This window comes from Zonotrichia leucophrys, chromosome 20 (assembly GCF_028769735.1).
Source record: "Zonotrichia leucophrys gambelii isolate GWCS_2022_RI chromosome 20, RI_Zleu_2.0, whole genome shotgun sequence".
Taxonomy (NCBI): Eukaryota; Metazoa; Chordata; class Aves; order Passeriformes; family Passerellidae; genus Zonotrichia; species Zonotrichia leucophrys.
In genome coordinates, this window is record NC_088189.1 from 6,304,024 (window position 1) to 6,322,126 (window position 18,103).

The 18,103-nt window shown below is 46.0% G+C and overlaps 1 protein-coding gene across 6 annotated transcripts; it reads right to left on the minus strand.

The window, feature by feature from the left end:
* Positions 1-263: 263 nt before the first annotated feature.
* LOC135456181 (uncharacterized) lies at positions 264-17,252 on the minus strand. Of its 6 annotated transcripts, none has more exons than XM_064729897.1 (9): positions 17,158-17,252; positions 16,520-16,764; positions 6,452-6,632; positions 4,633-4,820; positions 4,474-4,533; positions 3,936-4,286; positions 3,192-3,270; positions 2,677-2,763; positions 264-1,969 (listed from the first exon to the last, which is right to left on the minus strand). In XM_064729897.1, exons 4-9 carry the CDS (start codon positions 4,805-4,807, stop codon positions 1,522-1,524), a joined length of 1,200 nt encoding a protein of 399 aa, XP_064585967.1. In that variant the 5' UTR covers positions 4,808-4,820; positions 6,452-6,632; positions 16,520-16,764; positions 17,158-17,252; the 3' UTR covers positions 264-1,521. The 6 variants fall into 6 exon arrangements, with proteins under 6 accessions (XP_064585967.1, XP_064585969.1, XP_064585968.1 ...); XM_064729900.1 differs by having other exon boundaries at positions 303-1,969; positions 3,192-3,267; XM_064729899.1 differs by lacking the exon at positions 17,158-17,252 and having other exon boundaries at positions 16,520-16,786.
* Positions 17,253-18,103: the final 851 nt, after the last annotated feature.

The following is an 18,103-nucleotide window of genomic DNA, read 5'->3' on the forward strand; positions in this document are numbered from 1 at the left end:
CTGCTCAGACCAAGGTCCATACAAAGGAGAAATCATCACCTATGTGTTTGCACCATAGTTAGGAAAAGCATTTGCACTGGGAAACCAGAAGGAATATCTTTAGTTGTTACTTCTGCAATTTAACATGACTGTTAGAAACATCTGATGAAAATAGTACCAGAAACATTGGCAAGCCTATCTCCCTTCAAAACCAAAATACTTCACAGCATTAACCCCACTTTAATGGATGAGCTCAAAAAAAAGGCTGAAGCGGGAGGAAAATTCTGAGAATAACACCTTTTTTTTTTCTTTCAGAACAGCTCCTTGTTTCTCCAATACATTTATTTTGCATTATTATTTCTCATGTAACTGTGAAGAAATTAAATATTTGAAAACACAACAAAACATATAAATTAAACCAAATGTTTTGATTAATGCAAACCCACTGGCATTTCTTTTCCTGAATAATTTAAAAATTAAGCTGAGAAAACCAATTCCCTGTCTGAGAAGCCTCTGTAAAAGGGAATGTTTGGGATTTTGCAGCACTTCTGTTAAGTGCTGGACTGGTGTCAGCATCTCATTCTTTTAACACTTAGAACAATTTTAATCCACCCACACTCCAGCTCTGAATTATTTAGGAAAAGATTTCTCTTTCTAGACCTTCTCTGTAGTCCCTCAGCAAATGGACTGATTGTACTTGGCATTTTTTATCTAGGATAAAAATACTGTATTTAAATAATAGTGACAGTGTCCACAAGATATATACCTTCAAAGCAAAGTTGGGCCATATTTTGTCCTCCATCCCTCACTCTTGTGTCATAAAAATGTTAGGGATTTCTCCTGTATGGAAATAATCTGATCTTGAAAGGAAAATTAATGGAACTTCCATGGGTTCCCTTGGAAGTTCCATTAATTGACCCCTTCTCTTGTTCAGCAAACTTTTGTTAGGGAAGACAACTCCTCTATATAGCTACATTAAGATAAACAGAAAAAAAAAAGTTATCTTTTTCTGAATGTTTTAAGATGTCATTTTAATGAGTCTGCCTTTTTGTTAGTGCTGGAAATAAAACATTCACTGTGAGGAAAGAGTAAATATTGTCCCACAGGCAGAATGAGGCAACCAGAGGCAGACAGAGAGAAGCTGCATTGGGTGACACAGCTGGATTCCCTATCCCAAAGCCAACATATCTGCAGTGTGGAACAGGGCTACCTTCCTGACCCATTCTTGGACTCCAATGGAGCCTTTGAGCACATCATCAGAGTCACAGAGGTGATTCCATGCACCCACAGTGAGGTTTGCACACAGGCTGATGGGAAGGAACTTGTAGAGTGCAAAAACTGAGCCAAGCTGAGCCCAGTTCCTGCTTGGTTAATGGAGGAAGAGGTTTGGCAGTGTTCGAGCTGTGTTTAGCACATGGTTTACTTGGGCTGGCTCCCTGGGGGATATCTACTGAGCAGCAGCTGCTCAGCTCATCTCTCCTGGGAAAGCTGCTCAGGGACACACACGGGAATGGCAGGAGGAGACACCAAATCTCCCACATCTCAGAGACACTCTGTCTTAAACTTCTGCCTCAGGGCTTTCTGCACGTTCTGGATCTTCTCTGTGATCACAGTGTCACTGAGGTGATCCCCAAACTTCTGCTTCAGCAGCACCCTGATGATTTTGATGCAGCGTTCGTCCATCATGGGCTTCGCCTCGCGGAAGGTGTTGCCCCTACGCCCCGTGATGGAGTGGCTCTGGATGTAGTCAGAGGTGAAGAGCTTGTAGAGCAGAGTCTTGCAGGCTGTGCTGATTTTCTGGTCAAACCTGATGGTCTCTTTCAGCTGCTCCTTGGTGTAGCCGTTGAAGAGCTCCACCACCTCACATGGCTGTCGGTGGGGCTCCTCCTGGAGGGACAGGGATTCCAGCCTCTGCACCTTCTTCTTCAGAGAGAGGACGTCCTGCTGGAGGTCCAGCACCATCCTTTCCAGCTGCTCCATCTTCTCCACCCTGAAAAATTAAAGTTGTTTGTATAAAGGCAAGAAGACACAGTGTCCTCACTGTGGATGTCACTCCTCCACCCAAGCAGTGATTAGATGCCTGCAGGGCAGGACAACTCCTCTGGCAGAGTATCAACCCTTCCAACTACTCCTGGGTGAGGAATAAGGCAGGAGAGAAAAATAACATGGTCTGGACTTTTCAGTGCTCAGGAGCGTTCAGTTTAACCCTCAACTCCCCCTGGGCCTGCATACATGGAGACTTTGATGCTCAATTTTCTTCTCAGTTGTAAGGAAGGACATAAAGCCTGTCTTGCAAGTCCCAGGACACACATATTTGTGGTATTAAACAACAGACTTGTGGGAAATGACAATACAAGAACCATAACTTGAATTTTTTGGTACCCATTTCTTTGCAAGAAAACTGTCCCTAGCATCACTTTATCACTGGATACTGGCCATCAAAGTAATGAGCAATAAAACAAGAAACACACAACCATGTTTTGATTGTTATAGGCAAGAGCTTTGTAGTTTCTGCACTGTTTTAGAGCCTTCTTGCATCTCTAAATCCAAGCCCTACAATCAGAAGCACCTGGCTCAATTGTAAAGAGACTCAGCAACTTTGGAGTTTAAAATTGTCCCACTTTGTCACCCATCTGTGATTTCACTGCTCACTTTTGTAGTGAGGAGGAGAACACAGTGCCTTCTTTTGCTAATTACCTTTCCACCTCAGCAGGACTGAAATTTTTGTGAGCCCTCTCAAAGCCATCCAACTCTTGCAAAGCATCAATCTTTTGCTCCTCACGGCTGAAAGAAACAAGCAAGTTAAACAGCACTGCCACAAACAGCTTTGTGCTCATCTTCAAATTCATTCCTGAGGAGAATTATATGGAATGCAAAGCAAAGTCAATTCTGGTTTCATTTGCAACAAGAATAAAATAGACTGAGAGGGAACATGAGGGGTTCTTCCTGTGAACAAACTCCTGTGCATCCTCCTGGCACACAGATATGGGGGACTTCCCACTGACCCACCATGGAATCAGGACTTCAGAGAACAGGCTCATTTCCCTGCTGTATGTGCCCACACAAGCTCCTATTATATTCTGTGCTTTGGGTTTAACCTCCATGAGCATCTACTCAAAGCAAGCACTGGCAGAAAATGGAGACAGAGTGGACAGAAATCAATATGTGTGGTGTGAAACATTCAGGCTCCTTACTGTGCTTTCAGGTGTTACCTGTTCAGACAGATCTGCTGCTGGCACGGGGAAAAGATGCCATCTGACTTCCTCTTCATTGGTAGGGCAACATAATCTGCTGCAGGGGTGGGAGACAAGCTGAAGAATTGGTTGTTGGAAAGGTGCAGATTATTCAAGCACCCCTGCTAGATTGCATGGCAACATGTTATTCCATTTGCATAACAGTGATCCAGACAGGCTCTCCAGGACTCACTAATGGGGATTTTTTTGTTAGAAAAAGGTGGCATGTCAAGGGCTTCTGTTCCCAGTGCAAATGATATGGTGGGGGCAAGGCAAGAGGAGCCAACTTGTCTCTGGATGCTCCTGTTAGTCAGCAGGTAAATAAGACACTAGCACATTTTCATAAGTGCATTTAATGGGTATAGAAGTGGGTGGAAAATGGGGAAATAGGCAAATCTAGAAGGTTTGACTAATGGAGACACAGGGCTTTTGGGAATTTCAGTTATTCAGGCAGGCATTCATTCAGATTGTCTTCTGGCTTGGGGGGAGAGACCTGCTAGCCCAGCAGACAGAGAACATACAGTGCATCTCCCTTTAGACACCCGTCCTGGAACAGATCTCCCAGGTGGAAAGGACCAGGAAATGCCATCTCTAACCTCTGTAGCCCTGAGACAAAATCCATACACCCCAAGAGCAAAGCAGAGGTTTTCTGGCTGCTCTGCAAGTCCCCATCCCACCCTGTCACCCTCAGGACCAGGCAGCAGAGCCAGAACCCAAGGTTACCTCTTGCAGCTGGACCAGCCCTGTCCTCTTCACTCTGGGAAGTGCCTGGCCCTGGCATGGCCATGGTGATGAAGGAGGATGGAGGGGTGAAGGCACTGGCTGGGTGTGGGGGAGCTGCCAGCGAGCGGGGGCTCCCTGCCACGCTTCCCAGGACACGCCTGTCCTTGAGGATGGAGGAGCTGCTGGCATCGTGGGGCAGGCTGGCCTCAGCCACCCTCAGCAGAGGCTTTGCAGGACAGGTCCTGTCACTGGGGTGTTTCCTGGATGCATTCCCTGGGGTCCATTTTGGAAAGGTTTTCCTGGATTTTTTTGGTGGGGACGGCATCATGCTGTGGACGGCTGGTTCTTCTTCTGAAAGGAAGAGAGAGATCCAGGATGTGCAGTGGGGCAGCAATGTGTGTACCTTCCACTCCCACTCAATGCTCTGTACACTAATTGCAGTGATGTGAAATTTATGCCACTACAACATGCTCACCATCCTCCCACCTGAAAAGCCCCATGGAAGTAGAAAGGTGAAGTGTCAAATGCCCTTACTCACTTAGCTTCTCCAGGAGCTGTCGATCTTCCAGCAGCTTCTTCTCCAAAATACCTTTATGCTCTGTAGCAAGAGAAGATTTTTCGGCACTAAACTCCTTCTTGGAAGGTTGCTCCTGAGCAGCCCCAGATTGCAAACCCAGGCCAGGGGGGTGTCACTTACCACTGATGCCTTCCACCACACCCCAGTAGAGCCCACTGAAGCCAGGGCAGCGGGCCAGGACCTGCTCCCCCACGCTGTAGAGGTGGAAGGGCTTGCGGGGCTCCTTGATGTTCTCCATGCTGATGACCCGGCTGCCGTCGGGCCAGCTGATGAGCACGTACAGCTTGCCTGACATCAGGGCTGCCCACCTGGAGCAGAGGGACAGCATGGGAATGTCACCACAGGGGTTTGGGCTCTCCTGTGGGTGGGAGCGTTCACAAGCTGTGCTTTACCCAGGGCAGAACAACCTGCAGATATAAAATGCTTGGCACTGCATTTTCTCTGCCACTTTTTTCTCTGTTCCCATTCTCACCCCTCTGAGCTTGCCTCATCCTAAAGCCCTTTGCTGGGAGGTTGCCTTGGGTCTGGCTGAGCACAGCACCACATTCCTTCAGTGCATCCAAGTGTCCTCTGCAGTGACAGCCATGTCAGGTCTCACCTGGCATCAGGCAGCCCTCACAGCTGACACTTGGAGCAGATGCTGAACAAGGCACTGAGCAGACACAGGCTGGTTCCTCTCCTCAAAGGACTTCAGTGATCTACTGCAGTTTGCTCCAGTGCAGGGCTGTGTCTGTGTGGTATCAAGGCAGTGCAGAGAAGAAACTCTAAAAGACCCAGGGGTATTCTAGGAAATGATCATTCCTTTGCCTGCACAATTATTTCCCCCAGTGAACATCAAAATGCTTTGATAAGGAGAACAGAAAATTCCCTTCATTTCACCCATGGGGAAACTGAGGCACAGACCAGTGTTGGATATGTCTAAGGCAGTCAAGCAACAAAGCTGAAAGGAGCTGGATCCTAAGTCCTGGCCCACTGCTCTGCCCACTGAGATTTCTCTTTCTGCCCCTGGAGCTGCAGACTTCAATCACTGGAGAAACTGGAGAGCCAGGCTGGTGGGGATTTCTAAAACCTCCTGTGCCAGAGGAGCAGCTGAGGGCTGCTGAGCTCAGGAGCAGTTTCTTTCCAGCTCCTAAGGGCCCTGGCAGCATCACCCCAGTCCTGCCTGCTCTGCTTGGCAGCAGGGTTTGGCAGAAGGGTTCTGGGGACAGGGCTGAGCCCATGCGCTGGCACCAGCTGGGGAATGGCTACAGAGTCCAAAGAAGATGGGAGGGAGCTGGGGCAGGCAGAGAGTTGGAGCTGAAAAGCAGCTAGGACCCAATTTATTCCAGTTTTTTCTTTTATCTCCACACCCCCATTCAAGTCTTGCCTGGATTTGACTCTTCTCACTTAGAAGGTCCAAGTTCACCCTGAAGAACTTTCTCCATCCCTATCTCAGCCACCATCAGTTCCCTGCAGGAATCATAACTCTCCCCAAACCTGCCAGTCTGCCCTGCTGGCACAGTCTCACACCTGCTTCTCTCCAACCCTTTTCTCCTGACTGATACACACCCTGGCATTGATTTTTCATCAGGAAGCACCATACACAAAATCTCTGTGTGCCTGTCTCCCCACATCCCCTTCCCTGCAGCAGACAGCTGCCCCCAGCCCTCTCCCAAACACAGGGAATGATACAGAGCAGCAACTGGGACAAATGCATAGCTGAGCCCTCTCCCTCCCAGAAACAGAGCTCCACATTCCAGACAGCAAACAACCCCAGCCCAAACAGCTCTCTGGAGGGGTTTTCCTTTAACATTTAAAGAAAACACACTCATCATCCTTCCCCAAACCAGTTGTTCATTTACCCTTATGAATATCGCAAAATTGCACAAAATCACAAACAGAGAGAGAGAAAAAAAAAGAGAGAGATCACAATCCTGATAGCAACAGAGCTGCTCCTTGCCTGGTTAGCACTGCTCCAGGTGTTGAGTCGTGCAAGATGTCTCCTGTCTGTCCAGGTCTCTGCTGCCTGCTCCAGGAGAGGAGGTGACCGGACACTTCCTTGCCTTGGGCTTGTCCCTTCACCACAGGTCCTTGTCAGGTCTCCTTTGTCTGGCTTGGAAAGCTCCCACCTGCTGTCCCCACTGCAAAGAAAAAAAAAAAGAGCTTTTGCTTTCTTTTTTCCTGGTTGTTTTGTTTCAGCATTATTATTCCTGTTCTTTTTCCATATACATATATTATTTTTTTCCTTAGCTTGTTTCAGGTCTGTTTCTTACAGGGAGAGAGAGCAGAAGAGAAGAGAAAAAGGCTTGGGTTTTTTGGAGCATGAATAAACCTTGCATTTCCATGAGTTATTCATGAATAATTCATGAAAATGCATGATTAATTCAGGTTCATGAATTATTCAGGAATAATTCTCGAACATTCCTGGTTAATTCATGCTCACACAGCGAGTGAGTCAGGCTCTAGGGCTTGGAGAATTCCTTTCTCCCTGAGACAGGAGAAGAGAGGCTTAGAGAAGCTGCATTGTGCACTTGCTGTTTACTGCCTCTGAGAAGAGAACATATTTTGGGCCCTTTTTGAAACAAGGACTTGAAGAAAATTGAAATGCCTGCAGTCTCCTGCCCACGGAGGAATAACACAGCACCAAAAGAAAAAAAAAAAAGAGAGAGAGAGAAAGAAATTGGACTTGCTCACAGAGGAAAGCCTGGCAGCAAGTTTTATCCCCTTTCAAAGCATCTCTCTACCCCCACCTCCCTAGTTAGGATACATGTCACTGCTTCAGTTTTCACCTGCTGTGCAAAAAGAAGGATCATCCACATGATTTTCTGCTTGAGGAGTCCAAGGGAATTCCCATTCCCCTGCTCATCTGTCCCTCTGTGTGTGTGTGCACAGTGTCTTCTCCGAGGTACAGGACAAGAGGAAACAGCCCCAGGTTGCACCAGTGGAGGCTTAGAGTGGATATTAGGAAAATTTCTTCACCAAAAAGTTGTCCAGCACTGGCACAGGCTGCCCAGGGCACTGGAGTCACCATTTCTGAAGGGATTTAAAAGAAGTGTGGATGTGGCAGCTGGGGACATGGTTTAGTGGTGAGCTTGGCAGTGCTGGGGGAATGGTTGGACTCCATGAACTTTGAGAGCTTTTCCAAGCTAAACAATTCTTGCAAAGCACCTTGACTCAGTGTCCCAGCCAGGGTGAGCACTGGGCTCAGAACATCAGGCCTGGTGCTCACACCAGTGCAGACATCAAGCTGGCCATGCACAGCTCTGTGTTTCTCCCAAAAATATCACTGCTGCAGCACCTGGGGTTCCCCAGTGCTGGGCTTTTTATCCCTACTGCATGGAGGATCACATGGCATGGCAAAGGATGGATCCCATGGATCCAACCTGCCATGATCCAGGCTGGACACCAGCAGGGGAAGGTGCAGTTGTCTGTACAACCCAACCAACCATCCTACCCCAGCCACTGGGTGAGATGGAAAAACAGATGGGGAGTGACTCCAAACAGCACTGTGTGGTTTATCTTAGCCAAAAACACTGGATGTTGTTGGGAGAAAGGGAGAATTCATTGTTCAGTGACACATTGGAAAAGGACCTTGATCAGATTCACAGAGAAAGAAAAATTCTGCACCCCTGATTTGCAATATTTGCAGCTAAAAAATACACCTGTCAGCCCAGGTAAAAGCAGATGTTCAACAGAGAGCTGGTTGGGATTAGGTAACAAGCAGATATGAATAGAAATGCACCAGTATGTGACTTCTGTGTAATTCTGAATGATGTTGCTCAAGACTGAGAGCTGCATAGTAATAAGAAATGGAAAAGCAATGATGAGAAAAATAATAGAGGTACACAACAATGGAGAAGAGACTGGATTCTTGTTTGAGGCAGGACTTGGTTCCAATAAAATGTGCCTGGGAAGAGGGATGGCTTAAACTGGCATTGTTTGCTTTCCTTTGAAGAACAACAATATCCAAAACACAACAGATGAATATTCCTGGGGTAGAGGTTGGTAATTCAACTGCAAACCACAGGAGAGGAAGGATTGCAGGAACCACAAGAGGAAGACAAATTGTAGTCTCATAAAACAACAGAGAAGTCAAGTGCCTGTGTATAAATATACAACGTTTGTATTGAATTATTCCAGGAAAATGTGAGTCTGAAGTGAATCCCAGGTGTTTGACTTCATGAAAATTAGCAAGCCCTGATTAGATTTCCCTCTCAGACAGTGAATATGAAATCCCTGGGCAGATGCCTCAGTTCTGGGTGTAGGTAGAGTTACTGTATTCAGGAACCTCTCCTCTGCATCTCCCATTTTTCTGAAAACAAGTCCCACACAGTGGCCCCAGTGCCAGCACATGTCACCCTCTGAGCTGCACTGCTGAGATTTAGATTTCAGCCACGACTGAAGAACAACAAAGGCCCCTTTGTGATCCTACCCAGAGATACAGCCAGGAACAGCTTCAGCAGCTGTTTGAGCACTGCCCAGGTCTTTATCAGAACAATCTTAATTGATGTTGGAAGGGATTCAAAGTGCAAACACAGGTGGTTTTAATCCCCTTCTTCACTTAACCTCGGCAATGTAGCTCTTCTTTTGGCTGGGTTCAGCAGCCCAGTCATAGAATTCTAGAGTGGTTTGGGTTAGTGAGGAACTGAATGACCATCTCATTCCACCCCCCCTGCCTTCCACTATCCCAGGTTGATCCAAGCCCTGTGCAACTGGCCTGGAACACCTCCAGGGATGGGGCAGCCACAGCTTTTCTTGGCAGCCTGTACCAGGGCCTTACCACCCTCACAGAAAAGAATTTCTTCCCAATATCCATCTAAACCTGCCCTCTGTCAGGCTGAACCCACTCCCCCTTGTTCTGTCACTCCAGACCCTTGTCCAAAGTCTCTCTCCAGATCTCCTCAAGCACCTTCAGGCATTGGAAGGAGCTCAAAGGTCTCCCTGGAGCTTTCTCTTCTCCAAACCAAACAGTCCCAGCTGCTCCAGCCCTTTGAGCATTTTCACAGCCTCCTTTGGACTGACTCCAGCAGCTCCACATCCTCCACCAATTCCAGCAAGCAGCCAGAGTTCAACAATTGAGAGACAAGAGCTACATGGTTCATTAATTTTTATCAACACAATGCCATGACACAGGAACCCTCAAGCCTTGTGGTACCCTGAGACCAGCTCTGCATCCCCCCAACGCTGCCAGGAGAACGGGAGGGCATCACCAGGAGGGATCGGCACTGCCAGGGCAAAGGGTGGGCAGAGACCTGCCCTGTCTGGGGTGGCTGATGGAGTCACTGGGATGGATCTTGGGGAGGGTTTTGCATTCCACGAGGACAAACGCTGGAGTGTAAGGCACTGTCTGTTCCCGACAGCGACCACCCGGTGGCATTTTGCATTTGTAATGAAACAAGCACAAGTCCCACCTCTGCCTGCGTTCCAGGGAACAGTGAAATACGATCCGGGCTAATGAGGCTGGAGTAACTGAGTTTTCATTAAAGATTGGCTCTTTTCTAACAGGCCAGAAAGAAGCTCAGTTACACAGACATGGGGAGTAAAGCCACCATGAGGGTCAGCAGCCAGCTGGACCCTGCAAGTCCTACCTACCACAGCTTGTTAAATTCTTTCTGTGTCAGAGCTTTTCCCTGTTATTCCTCATGTGAGAGAGACCAAAAAACAATGAGAAAATCAGAGCCCAAATGCACCAGGCACAGCTTTGCAATGGGCTCTGAACAGAGTCTACTGGCTGTAAGGGTTTCCCATTTACCTAATGCAAATTCTTATTCCTTCTCTATAATTGCCCTGAATTAATTAAAATAGTTTTAGAGCACAAGGTATTTTATTTCTCTTCAGAAAAGGGTTTCCCCTTTGTAATCCCATCCCAAATCCCCTTTCTTTTAACCTTAGCAGCCTCCCACCATTTTGCAAATCCTTTTTTTTTCCAAGCTCTCTGTATTTATTAAACCTTTGTGCTCTACAATATCTGATTTCTTATCTGCTTGGCTGGCTGATTTCTTGGGGTTCCTTTGTGAGCTTGGCAGTGAGCAGCAGCACAGTTAGAAAAAAAGAAAAAAGAGAAAAAGAAAAAATAAAAGAGGGGGGGAAAGATCACCTCCCAAAACAATAAAATAAAAAGGAAGGAACCTTAATTAAGGGAGGACAGCAATACATGATGGTTTTCAAATATCCCCAAACCTTTTTCTGTCAAGTATTTAGCATTAGCCTCTTTTTAGTATTCAAGGGAACATGAAGGGGACTACCAGGAATTAACCAAACTAAGGAGGTACCAGAAATCAAATAATAGATAATTTCCCTGAGACTGAAAAGGAAGAAAGTATTTTACATTGCAATTACAGCTGAAGGTACCTGGGAAATATCAACCTGCTTAACTGAGCAGCACCTGAGAAAGTGGCAGGAGTGACCACATTTTTCAATAAAGCACAGGCTTTAGTGACACAAAATCAGGGCCAAAAAGCAGAAAAAACCCTTAATTTTTTTACTTAGTAACAAGCTCCACTGAAAGGGGTCTCAGCACATCATCTCACTAGGGGAGGAAATAACACAGCAAGAAAGGGCTGATGTGGAAAATTCATCTCATCACATCCGAGGGGCTCACCACCCTTTTTAACACCATTCCTGGGTGGAAAGCTGCTGCAGGGACCTTGGGAGCAGCAAAATCCAAGTGCTGGGCTGGCAGGGTGCCAGCAGCTGCTCCTCCTCTGAGTCACTGCCCCGTTACCTTGGCGAGCACAGCCATGAGTACCTGAGAGCAGCTCCAGCACCCAGAGAACGTCTTGTTTCCTGTTACTCCAGCAGCACAGCGCTGATTACACATTCTCCCCCCGCTGCTAATTAATTAAATAAAATCAGGAGCACGTTAGCAGTTGCAGGAGGGACTCGCCAGTTGGCACACGCTGACTCCAGCCCCCTCCACAGCATCCCTGTGGAACAGAGCTCTTTTTTCTCAGCATTTCAGGGCTGGTGGTCCCCCTCTCTCAATTTTTTCCCTGTTTCTGGAAGAAGGCACCAAAAAGAAGTTATTTGTATTAGGAGGGAAGGTGGTTTAGGCTGATTTTGGACAAAAAGCCGCATGGGACCTCATCCCCTCTGCCTGATGCCTTGGGCTGCCACACTCTGGGTGGGAGTTTGTACAGCAGCACCTGATCCTCTGCCAAAAAGCATTAAACCCTCTAATTTCACCTCACCGCACTAATTACTTCTCACAGGGCCTTTGATGCTGCTGAGTAACTCATTAAATTCATTGTAACATGTCACAGCTCTGGCTGAGGGCCCAGGGGCCTTGCAGGCCCAGGGGCCTCATGCAAAGCCACCCCAATGCTACTGGGCAAGCAGCGTGTGGCAGGATGGTCCCACCCAGGACACCACACTCAGGGCTGCAAAGGGAATGGAAAGCTCTGTAAACATGCTGTAAAATCAGGCAGAGACATTGCCCTTGACCAGCTGTCTCTCCAGGCCCTGCTTCCAGGGCTCTTTTGTGAACAGATCTGTCAAAGCACATGGCAGCAATTCCCAGCCCTGCCTACTCCAAGTGGCATCATTTTGGTACCTGACTGCTTCAAAGGTGAAAGCATATTCTCTCTAATTTGCTAAATTGACAAATTGACTCCTCTCAGGAGACAGTCTCATTTAAATCTTCTACCTCTTTAGCTTTGTACACTCAGCCCATTACATTGAAAGATTTTACCTTAATTTCTTCTCCAGGAAAGAAGTAATTGATCTTTTATTTGTGGCCCTTTAAATTGGTATGTTGACTACAAAAATCCACTGCTCATCACATCAAAGGTTGATCCAATAGTGCCAATTACTCCAGTAATGGAGATCTTTAGAGGGATGGGTGGAAAGGAACAGGATCAAAATGGATGGGTCTTCTCAGAGGAAGAAGCAGAATCTGGGAAGACAGCACAGCTTTAAATTAGGATATCTGCTGTGCATGGCAAGACAAAACACCACCCATTCCTCATTCTGGCTCTGGATGTGATTCAACCCACTCGTCCCCAGCTCTGGAGGTGTGGTGCAGAGTCTGATCCTCACTCCCCTAGCAAATGACAGAACTGAGCTGATCTCAGCCTGGAATCCCTGAGGGTTGACAGCAAGGACTCCTACCAGATGTAACTCACGTGTTTGCAACAAGCACAGCATCCACTGGCAGGGAATGATTTGCTCTTCATCCTTCCCACCCTCCAGGTATTTCTCTGGGAAAATCCACTCTCTAGTGGGGACAAAGCAGTAGAGATGGAAGGTTCTGTGTGCCCCAAAAAGCCACCAGCCTGTTCACCCACAGCTCTGCCACTCACAGCCACCAGCTCTGCACAGAGCAGGCCGCAAACTGGTCACTGCCAGCACTGCCTGTGGTCTGAACTGGGAACTGTGGATCAAGCTTCAAGTGTTTTCTAGTGGGAAGTATTTTACCCAGTTCCCTACAGATTCTGGTACTGGGTCAGTCCCACAGCAGGTCTGGGGAGTGTTTAGATCAACAGGGTCTCCCCTGGCTGAGCTGGATCTTGAGGTCTCCTTCCAAACTACAGCACAGTAAAAAATATGTACTAAGGTCACAATGAAAAATCCTCTGCTGAGCCTTCTTTAGTGTCTCTCAACTCCTAATTCTGATTGTAAAATGCTATTTAGGGAGATCAGACTGATCATAATCGGGACATTTTTGTGGATTTTTGTAAAAATGCTTTTTGAAGCTTTAAGATGGAGGGATTTTCACCAAAGTCATTATTCCTCTTACAAGTTTTTCAGCATCCTGTTGTTTTGACTTTCCACTCTTATCTCTTGCCAACTTTTACCTGCCCAGAGCCAGTTGTTTTGCTGACAGCTGCCATGCCCATGTGCCATTTTCTGAGCATCACCTGCATGAGGCCTCAGGTGCTCACTAAGGAAAACTCACTCCTTCATATTCTTTGCAGAACCAGGAAAGATCTTGCTTGGAAGATCTTTTGCCCAATAGAAAAAAGAAGTTTCTATTCAAACCTACTCTGTGTGCCATCACTGATGTATTTTTGACTCAGAGAAATCTGTTTATTTTCTGTTCTTAAATCAGGAGTGAGCAGCTCCATGAGCAGCACCACAGCAGAGGAAACACAAACGGGCTGTTACTCAAACACCATCTCTGAAAGGATTGTGCTCTGCTTTTCAGATGAGATTAAGAGCTCAATTACAGAAGAGAAAAAGGCTTTCATTAAATCACACATAGAACATAATAAGGACAAATTACAAAGCTCTTCAGAAGCAAATCTGTGTCAGACTGCTGGGTAAGGAGGCCCTTTAGGGGAGGCCTTCATAGGTTTCTCCTGCCCTTCTGAAGAAATGAGTCCTGCACACCTCATCTTACCACGTTTTTGAGGAAAGCTCACAACCAGAATCCTATGGGGCATCCAGTGTGCAAATCCCACAGACAGAAATACCCACTGGCCTCTGGATTTGCAGATGTGAACCTGGAGCTGAGGGACTGGATGCTTTTCCCTCCCCAGAAACCCAAGGCACTGCATGGCAGAGCTCAAAGTGGCCAGCAAAGGGTTACCCAGAATCCTGCACCTGGGAAAGGGGAAGTCCAGGTTCAGTCACAGAGCTGTCACCACTTGATTTTGTTCCCTTGTTATTTTGCTCTCCTGGAATATATTATGGTTAATTAAAGGCAGTTAGCTAATTGGATGGTAAGCAGGTGCTGGTTAAAAGAAAACCAAACCACTGTTCCCCTTTGAAATGCCAGACAGGAGATTAATTGAAATTCCCTTTGAAAAGATATCCCCAAACCTCCTAATCTGTTGATGAAAACAGTCAAGGAAAAGTCAAGGAGAAAAGAACAAACAATGTTTTTCAGGAGGTTTCACAACTCAGGCAACTGCAAGCATCAAGCATTAGGATTGAGGATTGTCATTGCCACACCAGGAAACCTTTCAAAGTCTCAAAAACTTTCACTGAACAGCAGTGCCAGAATGCCCCAAAGCTGAACAACAATCCCATGAAGGCATAATATTTCCACTAAGGCCAGGACGAGATGAGTAGGAGAGGATGGCTGGGGCTCTTCAAAAGCCAGACCTCAGAGCTGGAATTTAATCCTGATATCCATCTTGTTATCCAGAAAAGGATCAAGACATGTGAGGGAGCTCAGAAAGCCAGAGTACTCAAAACAGCAGCATGTACACAGAAGGAAGAAGAGAAAATACAGCTGGATACTTCCTAATGCTCTTCTTTGGACTGATCTGGTGTCTGGTGCAGTGAGTCACAGAAAACTTGCTCTAAACATGGGGGGCAGAACTGAAAATGCTCACTGGTAAGCAACAGAAAAAATTAAGAGCATATAGGAGTGAGTGTAGTCACAAGGACCTGGAGAAGAAAGAGCCCCAAAAGGCCAGACATGATGTAATATCATCCATAATAAGGGTAAAATACATGTTGCTATTCATCATGTATCCAAAGAATTATGGAATGGTTTGGGTTGGAAGGGACCTTTAAAGGTCATCTGGAATGACAGAGTACTGAAAGCAACAGAAAAACAGTATCTTAAGTGCCAGGGAAAACTGTGTTGAAAGCAACCTAAGGTTAGAGCCAAAACAGCAACACCTTATCTTTGAACTAAAGATTTATCAATAACTAATGCTGTCTGCCACTGAGAGGCACACTAAACCAGAATCCTCCACTCCAGCTTTGCCATGCTGTGCTATCAGAGCTCTCCATGCTCCCCAGCTCCTGCAGAAACTGGACTTTGTGATGTGACCCCAGCATGGCAGCAGCCCAGGTCAAGCATCACCACTCCTACCAAATAAAGCAGTTTTTACCTGAACATCAAACAACACTAAATTTCTCTGGGGAGCACTGGGTGCAGGAAAATCAGGGACAGAAAAGGGATGTGTCTGTGGAACAGAGGGCTGGTAAAAATTCTCATTAGGTTTTTAACAGCTGGTTTCATTAGTCTGCCTACAGACAATCATAATTACTTAGCGGCTACTGCAGGGTGAAAAGCCATTTCAGTTTATTAATGTTCTCAGAGCTGCAAACCTGACAGTGAAATTATTTTTAAAGTGGCTTGTAAAGTTTGTCTCTTCTCAAAGAACGTGTCAGGCTGATAGACCAAGCTGTGAAATTTATGCCCCAATAAAAGGGAGTTTGAATGCAGTTTAATGGCACCTGAAATGTTCTGCTCTGAGAAACTGTCCCCAAAGTCCAGGTGGACCTTTCTCCATGGGAACTCTTAGAAATTTGTAGAAGCTATAACTTTGGCATTAATTTTACAGGAGCATTTATAGCCCCAGGGTCAAGAGCAAAGCCATAAAATGCTGCTCAAGCCCTGAGCTTTCTCAAACCAGAGGTAAACTTGTATCTAAAGGTCTGTCTGGAGCCCAGGACTACTAAATTTGCTCTAGTAGAATTCTGTTATAAAGCTTAGCCTGCAACCAAGGTAGACTTTTATCTCAGCTTAATTAAATATTCCCCCTATACCACCATAAATTATTATTTCCCCACTATAATTCATGTTTTGTCCACTCCTAATTACGCTTTTTTCTTGCCCTAAGCACAATCCTTACTCATACAATACGTTTGATGACTCTCATTAAATTTATTATTCTACAGACATATGTTAAAGTTTACCTGAATGAGAGCTTTATCCAGCTCCTGCCAGAGCTAATGGAGAAGATATTTCAGTTTATTCAAAGCAGCTGTTATCTCAGAAAGAGGATGATGCTTAAATTATAATAAAAGTTCTGCCAGAAACAGTATTCCTTTGTTTCCCCCAACCATTCACTAAAAGCCCTCAGTCACTTAGGAACTTTTAAAATAATTTCTAGTATTCACTACATGGTCAATTACTAAAGGAGCTCTGACCCTGCAGGGCAGTTAATGACCATCTCTGACATTTTTCCTACATATTTTTTTTTTCCCAACATTTTCCTCAACAGCAGCTAACCAGGTTCCTTGCTCTTTTTATCTCCTGTTTCATCCATTTACTCTCATCCTCCATGGCACAGCACACGATATTTCCACAAAACCACCCTGCACCAGCCACTATTTCTTAACTCACCCATAAAATCCCAATCTTTGACACTTCCACCTCTTCATCTTCCCATCCAGGGAGGGCAGTCAAGGTCACCCAGATGCAAACGAGGTGTTTGAAGCTGAGGTGTGATGAGGCACTGATTGCTTGATGAGCACAGGAGGAGGAAAGGTCTTGGCTGTGCCTTGGTTCTTAAATCATCCTCAGTTGTGCAGGAAAATTAAGGACAGAGCAGTGATGCTCCTCTGACCACCTTCCTCATGGCATTGTTCCTGTCACGAAGTTAAAGACAGTCAAGTCACACATATTCTCTTTCTCTGACTCCTGCTGGGATGACAACATTGAAAAATAGAAAAAAATATATAATTATCAGGGATTTTCATAGTGTAAACTCAGGATTTCCCACCCTCTTGCAGAGGGGGAATGTTCATCAGGCAAAGGATATGAGGAGGAGCCTCAAATTGTCCAAAATCCCAGTAAAAATTTTTTTTTTCCTATGGAAACCTTCACCAAAGCTGGTCACACTTCAGGCCCTTTGTGCACCCATTTCCTGATGTGCATCTCCCAGTGGGGTGTTCCTACTGCTCCAGGGACCCCACACAAACCTTACAGCCCCCCACAAACACACCCCCAGGAGCTGCACCCTTCCCTCCAAACCTGGGTACCTGCAACAGCCGCCTCTGTGCTGAGCTGAGCCTGGCTCTCCCCAAAACGAGGTGCTCAGTTTATCCTTGGAAAGATTGACAACAGCATTCTTGTCTTCTTCAAAAGAGCCATTATTTCACAACTGTAATCTCCACACTGAGACTTTATTCCCTTAAAGTGTCCAAGTACACCGGCAGCATCAAGGAAGGCACTGAAGTGAGTCAAGTTTAACCCCAAAGAGCTCTCAGCTCCCTGTGAAAGCTGAGAGAAGCAGTAGAGAAAGAATGAATGCTCCTATAATGGCATCTAACAGCCACAGGGCAAGGGAGAAGTTGGTTTTAGAGAATGAAGAAAAAGCACTAAGGAATAAAAGGTGAGAAAAATCCATCACTCGAACAGGTAAATGAAGGTAAACCACTTGAAGAGACAGACTTAGGATGGAGAGAAAAACCCCACAATTAATAGTGTTCGTGACACCCAGAGGCAAAACAAGCCCAGGGGAGCAGGAAAGAGGTAAGCCTGTGCTCCAAGGAACAGCAGAAATGAAGTGAGAGCTCTGGAGGGAACAAAAGAAAGAGGCACTCTGAAGAAAGGAAAAAATGCCTCCACACAAGGTCCTTTGGTTTTTTTAAATCAAGAGTCTCTTATATGATGCGGTAGAAATACAGAAAAATAAAGGTCAGGAGAAGCATGGTTGATTGGGAACATTCCTGCATAACAGACAAGATATATCCTTGTGCAAATTATTCCATGCAGCACTCACATATTTAATTGCTGCTTTTCCTCTTCCCGGGGAAGCAGAGTTGCTTTATTTACTCAAAGCAATATTTTCTCCCTCCTCCCTGGCAAAGAACAAGCTCCCATCTTGGCAAGGGCTCGCTGGTTTACTTAATGCTCATCACAGCCATGCTAAGGTGAGTGGAGCAGGTTAATTTATCACTTGTTACAATGATTAACTTGCCCAGC